Consider the following 16,588-nt stretch of genomic DNA (forward strand, 5'->3'; position numbering starts at 1 on the left):
TGCACTCCAGCCTGGACAATAAGAGTGAAACTCTGTCTCAAAAAAATATATATAAATGTTTTGTTTTCAAATACTTTCTATTTACAGAGAAGTTGCAAAGATCACTCTCGTGCACCTTGCAGGTTCCCTGATGTTACCACCTCACATCCTATGATGCATTTATCACAACTGGGGAGGCCATGTCGATACATGACAGTCACTGAGCCCCACACCGAATCTGTTCTTCCTTTGTTTTGCCTGAATGGCCTTTTTCTGTCCCAGGACCCCGTCCTGTCTCCCCCGTGGCCTCCGGTCTGTGACAGTTCTTCACACTCTGCTCATGTGCCGTGGGCAGGGCTGGTCAGGCATTCTGCGGAGCGTCCCACAATTTGGGTTTATTTGAGGTTCTTCTCGTGGTTAGACTGAGGTTCTGGGTCTTGGGAAGGAAGACCCCAGAGGTGGAGTGTCCTAATAAATTTTTAACAACGTTTGTGCTAGCTTTAATTAGCTGATTATAAAAGTATTAAGTACCGGGGAAAGGAATGGGGTGTGCGTGTTTAGAGAACAGACTTTCAGTTCTGCAAGGTAAGAAGGTTCCGGAGATGGTGGTGGTGATGATTCCACAACAATGAGAATGTGCTTAACGCCACTCAACTGTGCACTCAGAAATGGCTAAGAGGATACTGGGCACTCACTTGTGTCTCCCCAGAAATTCACATGTGGAAGCCCTAACCAGCCATGCAATGGTATTTGGAGAGAGGCCTTTGGGAGGTGGCTGGGGTTGGATGGGGTCATGAGAGGAGGGCCCTGAATAATGGGATTCGTGCCTGTATAAGAAGAGACCAGAGACGCTGCGCACGGTGGCTCACGCCTGTAACCCCGACACTTTGGGAGGCCGAGACGGGCACATCACAAGGTCAGGAGATCGAGACCATCCTGGCTAACAGGGTGAAACCCCATCTCTACTAAAAATACAAAAAATTAGCCGGGTGTGGTGGCGGGTGCCTGCAGTCCCAGCTACTCGAGAGGCTGAGGCAGGAGAATGGCGTGAACCTGGGAGGCGGAGCTTGCAGTGAGCCAAGATCGCACCACTGCACTCCAGCCTGGGGGACAGAGCGAGACTCCGTCTCAAAAAAAAAAAAAAAGAGACCAGAGAGGCTGCAGGAGCATGGGGGGCACACAGCCCAGGACAGTGCCTCTGCTGACTCCAAGGACCTGGATGCCGGCGGATCCCTTCCCTTCCCTGAGCCTGTGAGGATCCTAAAGCTGCCATGGGGCTGCAGAGACCCCACACGGAGCTGTTCCCATAAATTTGAGCTCAGCTCATCTGGCAAAGACAGTAACAAACCATCCCGCCCAGAACCGCCTCTGCCATACACGTGTAGTCCTCCCTCCGACCAGGACGACACTGAGACCCCTGGAGGATGAGGGTGCCCCGTGGGGTTCCAGGGAGCTCACAAGTGACAGCTATGTGCTGAGGCCTGGGGACAGGAACCCCGTGAGCCTCACCTTCCTGACGTAGGACACGGCGTCCTCCTCGGTGTACACCTCGGCGCTCACGCCTCCTCGCCGGCGGCGGGCCTTCACCACGGGGTTTGGGGGGGTGGGCGACACCTCCTCATCATGAGAGTCCGACTGTGAGTTCGACTTCTGCCGCGCCAAAATCTGCCTGTTTTCTTCCTGTGTGGGAGAGGAAAACACAGAAAGGAAGTAAGAATCTGGCTGTCGCGGCCAGGCACAGGGCTCATGCCTGGGATCCCAGCACTGTGGGAGGATCACTTGAACTCAGGAGTTGGACATATGGTTAGGCTTTGTGTCCCCAGCCAAATCTCATTTTATGTCCCCACCCAAATCTCACTTTGTGTCCCCACCCAAATCTCATTTTGTGTCCCCACCCAACTCTGTGTCCCCACCCAAATCTCATTTTGTGTCCCCCCCCCCACCCGCCAAATCTCATCTTGAATTGTAATCCCCATCATCCCCATCATCCCCACTTGTCCAGGGAGAGCCCAGGTGGAGGTGACTGAATCATGGGGGCTGTTTCCCCCTTGCTGTTCTCATGATAGTGAGGGAGTTTTCACAAGATCTGATGGGTTTCCAAGGGACTCCTCCCCCTTCACTCAGCACTTCTCCTTCCTGCTGCCTTGTGAAGAACGGGCTCTGCTTCCCCGCTGCTGCCTTCTGCCATGATCTTAAGTTTCCTGAGGCCCCCCCAGCCATGCGGAACTGTGAGTCAATTCAACCTCTCCAAAAACACCCAGTCTTGGGTGGTTCTTTAGAGCGGTATGAAAATGGACTAATACACCCTGTCTCTACAAAAAAAAAAAAAAAAAAGAATTAGCTGTAAGTGGTTTCACCTAAAGTTGCAGTTCCTAAGAACCTGTCAACATTTCTGTGTATGTACCAATTTTGTGAGACATTAAAAAATAAAGTGGGTGAGGCTCTCCAGGTAAATTTTATAACTGTCTGTACATCCACAATTATCTCAAAATTAAAACTTTAATTTGCTTTTTAAAGTGAGTGAGAGGCTGAACTGGCATAGGGTTTATGGAGGCTGAGATGACAAGCGTCTGGAGGTCTGCTGCAAGGAGAAGGCTGAACTGGCATGGGGTTTATGGAGGCTGAGGTGACAAGCATCTGGAGGTCTGCTGGGAGGAGAGGACTGGAAGTTGAGCCCCGAGTCACTGTACAATGACCATGGTGGTGTCCTCCACATGGGTTGGGGTTGCTCCGAAGCCCACCGTGCCTTGAGCTGTGGATGGCAGGACGCACCACCACTGCAGACCTTGCTCCTGCCCACAGACAAGTGCTTCGACCACTGTCCCCAGCTCTTCAGCCACTCTAAACCTCATGCATCCGGTGTGGCCTTAGCCAGCCTGTGCATTTCAATCCCACCAGGGCCCATGTGCCTTTCCTCCTGCACCTGGAGGACCTGTGTTTGCATAACCTGCAGCCTAAACACTGACCTCCACCACCCTCAAAGGTGGGCTTAGGACCAGGGACAGGGTGCTCTGTGGTCTGAGGACACACTGGGCCCTGAGCTGAGCCCCTTTCTCACTGCAATTCTGCCTCTTTGGGAAAAGGGTGAAGGGGAGGGAGGGAGGAAAGAGGAAGGAAGGAGGGAGCAGGGAGGAGGGAGAGGAGAAGTCAGGAATCGGCAGGGCCAGGCAGCCTGGAGAGCCCAGGAGCTCAGTCCTCGTCTTAAGGTCACACCAGGTAGCCCAGCTTACGGGGACCACAGATGAGCACACTCCTTTCCTAGAGCGCTGTGTGACCCTGAGTAAGTTACTTGACCTCACCAGGACTCATCTGTGAGGGCAAATGAAGACATATGTCCCTGGTATCGTAGTAAGAAGAGACTTCGGGCCAAGTGCGGTGGCTTCCGGCCAGGTGTGGTGGCTCACGCCTATAATCCCAGCACTTAGGGAGGATGGTTTGGCCCCAGGAGTTCAAGACCAGCCTGGGCAACATAGTGAGATCATATCTCAAAAAAAATTTGTTGGCCGGGCACGGTGGCTCACACCTGTAACCCCAGCACTTTGGGAGGCCGAGGGGGGTGGATTACGAGGTCAGGAGATCGAGACCATCCTGGCTAACATGGTGACACCCTGTCTCTACTAAAAATACAAAAGATTAGCCAGGCGTGGTGGTGGGCGCCTGTAGTCCCAGCTACTCGGGAGGCTGAGGCAGGAGAATGGCGTGAACCCGGGAGGCGGAGCTTGCAGTGAGCCGAGACCACGCCACTGCACTCCAGCCTGGGCAACAGAGCGTGACACCGTCTCAAAAAAAAAAAAAAAATTGTTTTAAGGAAAAGAGATTTCAACCTGTCCTAACAGATACGAACGGCTCTGTGTGCAGAAGCAATGCCAGCTCACATGTCCTGAGTGTTCACCTTGGTCACTCATGCCCTACTCAGCCTCGAGGTGGGTGCAGCCCCCAACCCCTCACACAGATCAGGCACACAAGGCCCTCACTCTCCCTCCCGGCCTCACCCTGATCCAGCCCTGGACTTCCTACCGGTCCTCTGAGGGCTTTGGTCCCCCGCAGCTTGGGAGCTTCCCAAAAAAAGATGGCGGCCCCATCAGGCAGGGCCTTGCTTCATGGACAAGGAGGTGGAGGAGGAATTCAAGGGCAAACAGGCCAAGTTCCCTACCAATGCCTCCTGACACCCCAAGACCCAGACATGCCCACCTGTGACAAGGCTGAAACCACGGCTCTGAGGTGCCCACCCTCCAGGGGCACAGGAGCTCTGGGGTGCTGAGGTCTGACAGATGCAGACACCACATGAATGCCAAGGCCAGGGTGCCACCAGCCCTATGTCTGGGTATCCCCTTCCTTGACTTTCAAAAACCATCCCTTTAAGCAAATGGTTTACTTATTGGTTCCAAATATTGAACCCAAGGATTTCTGAGAATTGGCCATTTAAAGTCAGCCAGGTGCACCGGTCCAAGTGGGTGAGGTGACCACCAGGTCACACCAAGGTAGAGGATGCAGGAGAGGGGTCTGAGACCCCAGTCCGCCCTGGCTTCCTGCGGACTCTGTAGCCATTCCTCCTGCTCCAGGAACCTCCAGCAAACAAATGGCTGTCTCCCCAGCCTGTTAAAACTGGGACATGGGTGGGAGCTCCTGCCGAATGCCAGCCACCATCCATCCCATGGGTGACGGACATGAGTGAAGGGTCCCCACAGACCAGAGTGGGCCTGGCTGGCACCAACATGAAGCGGCAGGATGCAGTCACAGAGACACCCTGAACAACACCGGCCTCAAGCCCCACTCCTCGCCCACCTGCCACATGCCAGGCACGGCACCCACTCCCCATGGAAGGGCGGCCTGGAGAGCTGCTTGTTGCTCCCTCAGAAACAATCCTACCCGCTCCTTACCCAGCCCGATGTGGCCATCTGTCAATCACAGCCAAGGGCAGTTTCCCCGGGGAGCCCCTGCTTGTTCCGCAGCTGATGCCCACCTCCACGTGCACTGACGCCCACCTCCGTGTGTGCCAATGCCCACTTCTGCATATGCTGATGCCCACCTCCACGTGCACCAATGCCCACCTCTGCATACACCGACGCCCACCTCCACGTGCGCCAATGCCCACCTCTGCATATGCCGATGCCCACCTCCGTATGCTCCAATGTCCACCTCCACGTGTGTGCTGATGCCCACCTCTGCATACGCCGATGCCCACCTCCGCATGCTCCAATGCCCACCTCCACGTGCACCAATGCCCACCTCCATGTGCGCCAATGCCCACCTCTGTGTGTGCCGATGCCCACCTCTGCATATGCCAATGCCCACCTCCACGTGCACCAATGCCCACCTCGTGTGTGCTGATGCCCACCTCTGCGTATGCCAATGCCCACTCCACGTGTGTGCTGATGCCCACCTCTGCACACACCGATGCCCACCTCCGCATGCTCCAATGCCCACCTCCATGTGCACCAATGCCCATCTCCACATGTGCTGATGCCCACCTCTGCATATGCCGATGCCCACCTCCGTGTGCACCAGTGCCCACCTCCACATGCGCCAATGCCCACCTCCATGTGTGTGCTGATGCCCACCTCTGCATAAGCCGATGCCCACCTCCGTGTGCTCCAATGCCCACCTCCACGTGCACCAATGCCCACCTCCACGTGCGCCAATGCCCACCTCCACGTGTGTGCTGATGCCCACCTCTGTGTACACCGATGCCCACCTCCATGTGCTCCAATGCCCACCTCCACATGCAACAATGCCCACCTCCACCTGCACCAATGCCCACCTCCACCTGCGCCGGCCAGTTCTCCCTGTCTCCTCACACACCTATCAGATGCTAAATGCCCAGCCGGGAAGACGCTGAGTACATGGGATTGCCAGGTGCAGCTTTATGCGATCGTTTAAATATATCTTGATGGAGCTTCCCCAAAAAAGATGGCAGATGAAAGGTGCACGTTTCCTCTTTTCCCTCTAGCGACCTCTTGAACGACAGCAAAATTAAAATATATGCATATATACATCTACCACAATGACTAGAATGGCAGGAACACTATCTGAGATTTCTGGAAAACAGACAAAGACCTGAAGCACGGAATTTGACATTCGGACGAAGTATGTAGCAGCCCAGGATACGTGAAGCAGGTTCTCCCGGATCCAGGGAGGGAAAGGTTCGTGCTGCAGAGCCCCACAGGGCAGAGGACAGAGGTGGTGAAAGTCATCAAGATCCAGACCCGGGACCATAGGAGCTCAGGAGCCTGGGAGCTGAGCAGCCCCCCAAGGCCAGGAGCCCAGGTGTCCTGTGGCTGCTCCTTCTCTTCCCTTTTACAATGGAAATTCCCAAACTACACAAGAGTAGACAGAGTAATACAATGAATCACCAAACGCCCATCACCCACCCTCAACCATTATCAAAACGGAGCCAGTCCTATTTCATTTCACCACCACCCACTTCACACAGACACACACACACACACACACACACACACACACACACAGGATGGAAGCAAATCTCAGATACAGCATTTCATTCTAAATACTTCAATATCTATCTCTAAAATACACTTGTTAAAACGTAACCACAATCCCCATTATCATCTGCCATGAGTTGGATGTGGTTTGTCCCTCCTGAAATTTGATCCTCAATGTGGTGGTGTTGGGAGGTCCATGAATGTAACTTTTTATATTAATTAATATAATTCATGTTACATATACAACATACACATAACAGTAGGAAGATACACCATGAAAATATCTTAAAAAGAGACAAAAAGACAGAGAAAAAACATGTGTTTGTATATACATACATATAACATGTCTTATATAGATACACACATAACATGTTATATATATACCCACATATAACATGTTTTATATATATATACACCTATAACATGTTATATATATATATACACACACATAACATGTTATATACATATATATGTATATATATATATATATATATATATATATACCAAAAACATTCCAGGAGGCTCAATATCTGATTAACAGCAGTTCCAGAAGATAAAATAAAATAGAAACTTGACAGAAATAAAAGAAAAATTTCCCTAAACTGAAGAACATGAGTGTCTTGGTTGACAGAGCCCACAAGATTTTCAGTCCTAGTAAAAGGATCTCTTATACTGTACTTCCAGGGATGAGAATTTTCCAAAAGCTCCCACAGAGAAAAGTCAGGTCACCTACAAAGGACTGACAATAAGGATGGCTCAAACTTCTCAAAAGAAACACTAGATACCAGAGGACAATGAAACGAAGCCTCCAACATTCTGAAGGAAACTTCCTTTCAACCTAGACCTTTATACCCAGCTAAACTAGCATTCATGTTTGTAGTTATAATAAAGGCATTTCCCCAGTATACTTGATTGATAATTTTTAACTTTCAGAATTTACTTACAAAGCATAAAAGGCATAATTCTAGTTTTTTAAAAAATATATAAATATTATCAATATGGACAATGCAAAATGAAAAGTTCAGATAACAAAAAGGTAATACAATTTGAAAAGGAAAGCTAAGCAGGGTGGATATGTGAAGACCTTTGTCTTTTAAAATGGAGAATCGGCCGGGCGCGGTGGCTCACGCCTGTAATCCCAGCACTTTGGGAGACCGAGGTGGGCAGATCACGAGGTCAGGAGATCGAGACCATCCTGGCTAACACAGTGAAACCCCGTTTCTACTAAAAATACAAAAAATTAGCCGGGCATGGTGGCAGGAGCCTGTGGTTCCAGCTACTCTGGAGGCTGAGGCAGGAGAATGGCGTGAACACAGGAGGCGGAGCCTGCAGTGAGCCGAAATCGCACCATTGCACTCCAGCCTGGGCGACAGAGCGAGCGTCTCAAAAAAAAAAAAAAAAAATGGAGAATCAAAGAATACAGTTCACAATGAAATTGTAAAGGGGTTAGTGTATTATCTAAAATTTAGGATTTTAGAAAGGAAATAGTAAAAGATTTTAAAACGGTGATACAACTATACTGGGAAGATGGAGAGAGAAGGTGGGGTCATCTGGCATTGCCCAAAGTCAACAGAGGGTGTTGAAAATTTTAGTTATTATTTACTACCACTCTGACCCAAGCCAGCATTCATCTGTCATCTAGAATATTGAAATGGCTGTTCTTGCAGTTAGGGATTTTATTAAAGCATAAATCAGGTTTTTACTCCTGTTAATGACAAACTAAGTTGTTTAGATTGAGGTTTCTGGAGAGATCGACTAGAAAACCTTGATGAAAGGTTAAAAATATGTTTTTGAAAGCATCAGAGAGCTACCACAGCAGAGAAGAATTAATTACAAGGCCAATTTCAAGGAGAAGACAGAAACCCAGAGAGATGAACACAGCAGTTGGAACCACAAGAAGTGTCTACGACAAGCAGCCGAGAAGCTGACAGGCTGAGGTTTCAACAGATTTGTAGAGGTAGGAAAGATCAAAACTGGAACTTAGGGCCTGCCTAGGAAAAGAAATCCTAGTAAATCCTCCAGATTTTGTGCGTTGGCCCAGAAGATTTTGTGTGGACGCCAGAAAGAAAGATGAGCTGGGATTAAGCCAGCCTCCCTGGGACTGAATCTCAGCTCAAGTCATCTTAGTCCCTAATCGGATCAGGGTGATCCAGGATTGCTAGCACCCCTAGGCTAGCCATTTTTCCAAAGCAATTATACATTCTCTCAAAAGGAATACATCAGCCTCAAATTTTCTCTTTAATTTTTCATACGTAGTGTTGGAAACTCAATCAAAAATAACTCGGATACAAAGAGACAAGATCATGTAATCAAAACCCAAGAGAAGCAATAGACAATACAAAAAGATCCCCTCAGGGGATGCAGATCATGGAGTTAATGGACATAGACTTTAAAATAATTATGCTCAGTATGTTCAAGGAAATAAAAGATGAAATTGAGAACACTGGCACGAAACTAAGAAAAAAATGGTAAGGCACGTGGAAATGCTAGGATCAAAAAAACATAAAAATTGGAACTAAGAACTTGGTAGATGGGTTTAACAGCAGATGAGAAACACAAGGGAAGAAATTAATAACCTGGAAAATAGATGAAAATATCCAGACTGAAGTACAAAGACAGGAAAGGAAAGCAAATACAGAAAAGTGCTGAAGAGCACGTGGGCTATGGCAAAAAGCTCCATGCAGTGAGCCGAGATTGCGCCACTGCACTCCAGCCTGGGCGACCGAGCGAGACTCCGTCTCAAAAAAAAAAAAAAAAAAAAAGCTCCAGTTTATATGAATTTGAGTTCCAGATGGAGGGGAGAGAATATGGCAGAAGCAATGTTTGAAGAGATCATGATGAAGAATTTTCCTAAACTAATAAAAGACATCAGGCCACAGATTCAACAAGCACACAAACTCCCACGCAGGATAAACCAGCATAGCGTGGTAAACCACAGGACCAAAGACAGAGAAAAACCTAAAATGCAGCCAGAAAAAAAAGGCATTACCGGCCAGGCATGGTGGCTCGTGCCTGTAATCCCAGCACTTTGGGAGGCGGAGGCAGGCAGATCACATGAGGTCAGGAGTTCAAGACCAGCCTGGCCAATATGATGAAACCCCATCTCTACCAAAAATACAAAAATTAGCCGGGCGTGGTGGCAGGCACCTGTAATCCCAGCTACTCAGGAGGCTGAGGCAGGAGAATCACTTGAACCCAGGAGGCAGAGGTTGCAATGAGCCGAGATCATGCCACTGCACTCCAGCCTGGGTGACAAAGCAACACTTCAAATCAAAAAAAAAAAAAAAAAAAAAAAAGGCTGAGCATGGTGGCTCACACCTGTAACCCCAGCACTTTGGGAGGCCAAGGCGGGCGGATCACCTGAGGTCAGGAGTTCGAGACCATCCTGGTTAACATGGTGGAACCCCATCTCTACTAGAAAAATACAAAAAAAGTAGCTGGACGTGGTGGCATGTGCCTGTAATTCCAGTTACCCAGGGGGCTAAGACAGGAGAATCGCTTGAGCCGGGAGGTGGAGGTTGCAGTGAGCCAAGACTGTGCCACTGGCACTCCAGCCTGGGTGACAGAGTAAGACTCCATCTCAAAAAAAAAAAAAAAAAATACAAGACAGATTGCACACTCCCCTGCCCACTGGAACCCTCCAGTGGCCTCTGGTCTGAGTTGAAATAGAATTGTTTGTCAGCCAGCAAGGCCCTGCGTGATCTGCCCTCAGCCCCATACTTCTTGCCTGCCCCAGGGCTCTCTGCTGTCCTCCCACACGAAACACACTTCCGCCTTTCACTTGCAATTATCTGCCAAGGACAGCCTTCCCCAATGTCTCAGGGCTCCCTCCCTTCCCTCCCCAAGTCTCCACTGAAACGTGACCTTCTTGGTGCAGGAAACCCCTCTCAATATGCCTCTCCTCCCCCTCCAGGGCTCTGCGGTCCTCTCAGCAGGTGCTGCAATCTCACAGTTACGTATCTGACGCATTTTGCGTCTTAACCACGGTTATTGTCTGTGTCCCTCACTAGAATACTGCCTGGGCTTGATTCACTGCTAAATCTCTGGTGCTTAAAACAGCACCTGCATACAGTAAATGCTTAATATATATTTGTTAAATAAATATAAAAGAGACAAGATCATGTGATCAAAAATCAAGAGAGGCAACAGACAATACAAAGAGATCCCCCCAGGGAAAGCAGATCATGGAATTCATGGACAAAGACTTTAAAATAATTATGCTCAGTATGTTTGAGGAAATAAAAGACAAAATTGAGAACACTGGAACAGAACTAAAAGGAAAATGTTTTTGAAGCCAAATGGAAATGCTAGAATCCAAAAACATAATAATAAACAAAAAAATTATTTCAATTTTTGAAGAAAACAAAATTTGAAATTCACATCACAGAGTAACCCAGGATATATTAACAAAATTGTAAACACTTTCCTTCTTTTCTTACTTAGTATTTTATCTAGGCTTTGACTACAACCATGCAACAAAAGAAAAAGATGGGGAGGATAAGGAGGGGAGGGGGAGGAGAGCCTGCATATAAAAAAGAACCCAAAGAGAACACTTTTTTTTTTTTTTGAGACGGAGTATGGCTCTGTTGCCCAGGCTGGAGTGCAGTGGTGCAATCTCAGCTCACTGCAAGCTCCACCTCCCAGGTTCACGTCATTCTCCTGTCTCAGCCTCTCGAGCAGCTGGGACTACAGGCACCTGCCACTACACCCAGCTAATTTTTTTGTATTTTTAGTAGAGAACTGGGTTTTACCATGTTAGCCGGGATGGTCTCAATCTCCTGACCTCGTGATCCACCCACCTCGGCCTCCCAAAGTGCTGGGATTACAGCCACCACGCCCGGCCGAGAACACATTTTTTAAAGAGCTGAGGGAGGGAGGCCAGGCACGGTGGGCTCAAGTCTGTAATCCCAGCACTCTGGGAGGCCAAAGCAGGAGGATCACTTGAGACCAGGAGTTCGAGACCACCCTGGGCAACATGGTGAAACCCCGTCTCTACTAAAAATACAAAAATTAGCCAGGCGTGGTGGTGTGCTCCTGTAATCCCAGCTACTCGGGAGGCTGAGGCAGGAGAATCGCTTGAACCCAGGAGGCAGAGGTTGCAGTGAGCTGAGATCACACCACTGCACTCCAGCCTGGGTGACAGAGTGAGACTCTGTCTCAAAAAAAAAGAGCTGAGAGAGGAAGGGAGCGAGGGCTGAAAAGCGACCTGCTGGGTGCTAGGCTCAGTACCCGGGTGGTGGGGTCATCCACACCCTAGACCTCAGTGTCACGAAACATCCCCACATAACAAACCTGCACATGTACCCCCAAACCTAAAATAAAAGTTGGGGAAAAAAAGAAATTAAATAAGAAGCCATTAACAACAACAACAACAAATTTCAAGTGCTGAGCATTGGGATCAGAGTGGAATTTCTTCAGCTTCCTGCATGTTGCTGTAATGTTAACACAACACAAACAAATTGGAAGGAATTATGCCATAATAAAAGTAAACTATTGTGTGCTACTGTGCAGACATAAATACCACTAAAACCACCTAAATAAATAAGAAGTCCCAGAAGCAATGCCCCCACCAGCTGCACACCCAGAAGACGGGGCTCCTCAGGAAGGCGCTGGTGCTTCTCAGACACTCAGAGGCCTGATGCCTGGGGCTGTAAAAGAAAAAAAAAAACACCCGGCAGTCCTGTCTCCAGCTGCACGAATGGGCGCCAGCTCCAAGGCTGATGGGTCTCCAGTGCACCCTCCACAGCGGGCCCTGGTGGCTGGCGTCTCCACTGCCAGCCACCACAGGCTCCTCTCAGCCTGCACTTGGGAATCCTCCTTCCCAGTGGCCCATCGGCTCTGCTGCAAATCCCACCCAAAGGGTACCGTGCCCACCCACCCTGGCCAGTCGGCTGCAAATCCTACCCAAAGGGTCCCGCGCCCACTCACCCTGGCCAGCCAGCTGCAAATCCTACCCAAAGGGTCCCGCGCCCACCCACACTGGCCAGTCTGCTGCAAATCCTACCCAAAGGGTCCCGCGCCCACTCACCCTGGCCAGTCAGCTGCAAATCCTACCCAAAGGGTCCCGTGCCCACCCAAACTGGCCAGTGGAAATGGGTTTCCATCCATGAAATGAGCCCGCAGGTGATGGGGAAACTCGGCCAGGCCAAGATCAGGAACTCTCTGCCAACAGAGATGTCTCCTCTAAAAGCAGTGAGATTCCAAATCCCCTGCCTGGTCAGGAGGGGTGCAGGAGGGTGGCTTTGATGGAGAGGGAGTGCCTCCACTCCCACGGACGAAGATGCAGCCAGGGCCCCCCAGCGCACCACAGCCATCCAGGGAGAGCAAACGAAGCGGAGAGCTGGGCATTACCGGTGGATCCATGTCCACACGCCCTTCCGCCTATACGCAGTCCTTTCCAACAGCCCAAAGTGAGGTGGACGCCCTGCCGTGTGCTGAATGGCATGTGGCCTCCATCCAGGTCTCCACGGAGCTGTTGGAAGCCCAGTGCCGTGACCTCACATGGTCAAAAGCGGCTCCTCGTGGACAAAACCCCGGGGAGAGGAATCCAGGGCACTGAGGGGATGGACCACAGGGCTCTACAGACACCAGCAATCACCTCCTGCGGAGGACGGTGCATCCCCTGAACTCCCTGCCAAGTAAACACCTCATCACTTTCTGGTCACCATGACAACAGGCTATCTCACAATCTCTCAGAATGACACAGAGGCCTCCCAGGAGCTGCGAGTCCCTTGCTCACATCCATCCCCAGGCTGAATCACTGGGAGACGGAGATCAAGGGTGAGACGCTGCAAATACGTTCTCGAACCTTTGCGTCCTTCTAACCGACCTCAGGGATCGGCTGTATGGGACCCGCTCCTAGGGAAATCATCACATCGTCATCCACTGCTCCTATACAAACCAGGAGGTCTCACTGGAAATGGCAGGTGGGCTGGGCGCAGTGGCTCATGCCTGTCATCCCAGCACTTTGGGAGGCCAAGGCAGGCAGATTACCTGAGGTCAGGAGTTCGAGACCAGCCTGACCAACGTGGTGAAACCCCATCTCTACTAAAAATACAAAAATTAGCCACGTGTGGTGGCGCACGCCTGTAATCCCAGCTACTTGGGAGACTGAAGCAGGAGAATCAATTGAACCTGAGGCGGAGGTTGCGGTGAGCCGAGATCGCGCCATTGCACTCCAGCCTGGGCAACAAGGGCGAAGCTCCGTCTCAAAAAAAGAAAGAGAGAGACAGAGAGAGAAGAGAAGAGAAGAGAAGAGAAGAGAAGAGAAGAGAAGAGAAGAGAAGAGAAGAGGAGAAGGCAGGTGCATCACAAGTGAGGGGCTCTGGGCCTTTGTTTGTAGAAATAGTAGCAGTAATAGAGTTGGCAGGAACCTGAAGCCTGGGAGTTGAGAGAGGTCGGTTGGGACTGCTCCCCCAACTGTGGTGCAAATTGTTTATACCAACACTGAGGCTCTGCAGTCGCCTGGGAGAGATAGAAACTTCAGGCAAAATTGCACTCATACCAGAGTAATTTTTCGGCAGTTCACATTGCCTCCTGGAAGGTGGGGAGGCAGGAACACAGCCGGAGGCCGACCCTGGCACTCAACGCCGGTTCAGTCAGGGAGAGGGTAAGAGGCAGGACAGCCCTGGACAGGGAAGGGCAGGTTCTCAACCCGATACTAGTAAAACCTGGGGCTTCATCCCAGATGCCCTGCAGGCTGGAGGGGGCTGAGAAGAGGAGTTTGTTTGAGCAGGTGAGTGGGATTTTTTTTTTTTTGAGACGGAGTCTCGCTCTGTTGCCCAGGCTGGAGTGCAGTGGTGTGATCTCGGCTCACTGCAACCTCCGCCTCCCGGGTTCAAGCAATTCTCCTACCTCAGCCTCCCGAGTAGCTGGGACTACAGATGCCCGCCACCACGCCCAGCTAATTTTTGTGTTTTTAGTAGGGACGGGGTTTCCCCACGTTGGCCAGGCTGGTCTCGAACTCCTGACCTCAAGTGATCCTCCTGCCTTGGCTTCCCAAGGTGCTGGGATAACAGGCGTGAGCCAGTGTGCCCTGCCGAATTTTTTTTTTTAATTGAGGTAAAAGTCATATAACTTAAAGTTAACTATTAACCATATTAAAGTGCACAATTCAGCCATGTTGACACATTCACCATGCTGTGCAACCACTACCTCCATCCAGATCCAGGACCTTTGCAGACCCTGTGCCATTCAGTAGCTGCCCCCTAACATCCGCCCCAGCCCCCGACAGCCCCGAATTGGCTTCCTGTCTCTATGCGACTGCCTGTTCCTGCTACTTCACAGAAGCGGAATTGCACAGTGTTTGGCCTGTTGCGTCTGGCTCACTTCATTGACGTTATGTCTCCCGGATTCGTCCACACTGTGGCGTGTGTCAGGTGCTTCACTCCTTTCTGCAGCTGAGGGACTTCCCTTGTGTGGAGAGGCCACAGTTTGTCCTCTCGAGCTGATGGACGTGTGGGGTTTTCACATTGTGGCTCCTGTACGCAGTGCTGCTCCGAACGCTCATGTAGAGGCATGTGTTTGAAGACCTGTTTTCAATTCTTCGGGGTATGTACCTAGGAGTGGCACTGCCGGGTCCTGTGGTCACTGCATGTTTAACTTTCCCAGGAAATGCCAAGCTTTCTTCCGCTGTGGCTGCACCAACTCACATTCCCGACAGCAGCGCACGAGGGTTCCACGTCCCCCACACCCCCACAACATCCATCTTATGTTTCATTTTTGGTTTTGTTTTTAATACGGACAACATGCATTGGGTTTGGGATGTACTGCCTTTGAGATAACAGTAAGACTTGGACTCGGCCAGGCCTGGTGGCTCACGCCTGTAATTCCTGTACTTTGGGAGGCCAAGGTGGGTGGATCATGAGGTCAGGAGATTTGAGACCATCCTGGCTAACACGGTGAAACCCTGTCTCTACTAAAAATACACAAAAAGTAGCTAGGCGTAGTGGCGGGCACCTGTAGTCCCAGCTACTTGGGGGGCTGAGGCAGGAGAATGGCGTGAACCCGGGAGGCGGAGCTTGCAGTGAGCAGAGATCGTGCCACTGCACTCCAGCCTGGGCGACAGAGCAAGACTCCATCCCAAAAAAAGAAAAAAGTGAGACCCAGACTCAGGAATGGCCCACAGAGAACTAGAGTTTAGACCCGGGACCAAGACACAAGCTCCAGGGTTTAGACCCCGGACCAAGACATGAGGTCTTGTCTGGATGCTCAGCTCCAACAGATCCCACAAAGCCATCCCCAAAGAGACAAGCCTGGAGCCAGAGTAGCTTGCCAAGGAGAGAAGGATGTGGGGCCTCCTTTCCCTAATGCCCAGGCCCCAGGCAATGTGCCTGGCGAATTCCTACATAACTTCAAAGCCTGTTTCAATGCCACCTCCATAGGAAGGCTTTGGGTCCCCTTCCCCTTCCCCTACCCACCTGCAGTGCAGTCTGCTCAGACCTCTGTGAGAGCTCACATCACGTGGCCCCCACATGACGTGCTGCACGAGTTCATTACCCCCATCTCAGAGACACAGTGCTGGGTGCACTCTAGAACCGGGCCAAGGGCCGGGCATGGTGGCTCACACCTGTAATCCCAATGCTTTGGGAGGCCAAGGTGAGCGGATCACCTGAGGTCAGGAGTTCGAGACCAGCATGGCCAAAATGGTGAAACCCCATCTCTATTAAAAATACAAAAATTAGTCGGGCATGGTGGTGGGCGCCTGTAATCCCAGCTACTTGGGAGGCTGAGGCAGGAGAATTGCTTGAACCTGGGAGGTGGAAGTTGCAGTGAGCTCGTGCCACTGCACTCCAGCCTGGGGGACAGAGCAAGACTCCGTCTCAAAAAAAAAGGAACCAGGTGAACAAATGAGAAATGAATGAGCGAATGAACAAAAATGTAGTTGGGACAGAAGTCAGAGCCCCATGTCCTCACGTGTGACTTTATATAGTGTGAGCTAAATAAACCGTCATGACCACGACGACCACTCAGCTACTCACAGTCGCTCTGTGATCGGCAGGTGCAGGGACGGTTTGGGGGCTGAAGACGCGGGGTCAGAGGTGGCCGGCAAGAAAGGGAGGATGATCTCTGCCAACCACAGCCCAGAATGTGTCCCAGAATCGAGCAACCCGACCCTGGGGATTGTCCTGGTCCTGTCCTATCCCACACGGGGATGAAGTACAGAC

The 16,588-nt window shown here is 50.7% G+C and overlaps 1 protein-coding gene across 6 annotated transcripts in view; it reads right to left on the bottom strand.

The window, feature by feature from the left end:
• The window catches only part of PRKAR1B (protein kinase cAMP-dependent type I regulatory subunit beta), a 171,458-nt gene that overhangs the window by 119,678 nt on the left and 35,192 nt on the right, over positions 1-16,588 (bottom strand). For 5 of the 6 annotated variants that reach the window (XM_032145957.2, XM_058434435.1, XM_032145956.2 and 2 more), the window contains exon 3: positions 1,489-1,659. In XM_032145957.2, the coding sequence (XP_032001848.1) occupies positions 1,489-1,659 (171 nt within the window). Of the gene's footprint in view, positions 1-1,488; positions 1,660-12,773; positions 12,969-16,588 lie in introns of those variants that run through there. The other variant, XM_058434436.1, reaches the window with a different exon arrangement.

Source organism: Hylobates moloch, unplaced genomic scaffold, assembly GCF_009828535.3.
Source record: "Hylobates moloch isolate HMO894 unplaced genomic scaffold, HMol_V3 SCAFFOLD_24, whole genome shotgun sequence".
Classification (NCBI taxonomy): domain Eukaryota; kingdom Metazoa; phylum Chordata; class Mammalia; order Primates; family Hylobatidae; genus Hylobates; species Hylobates moloch.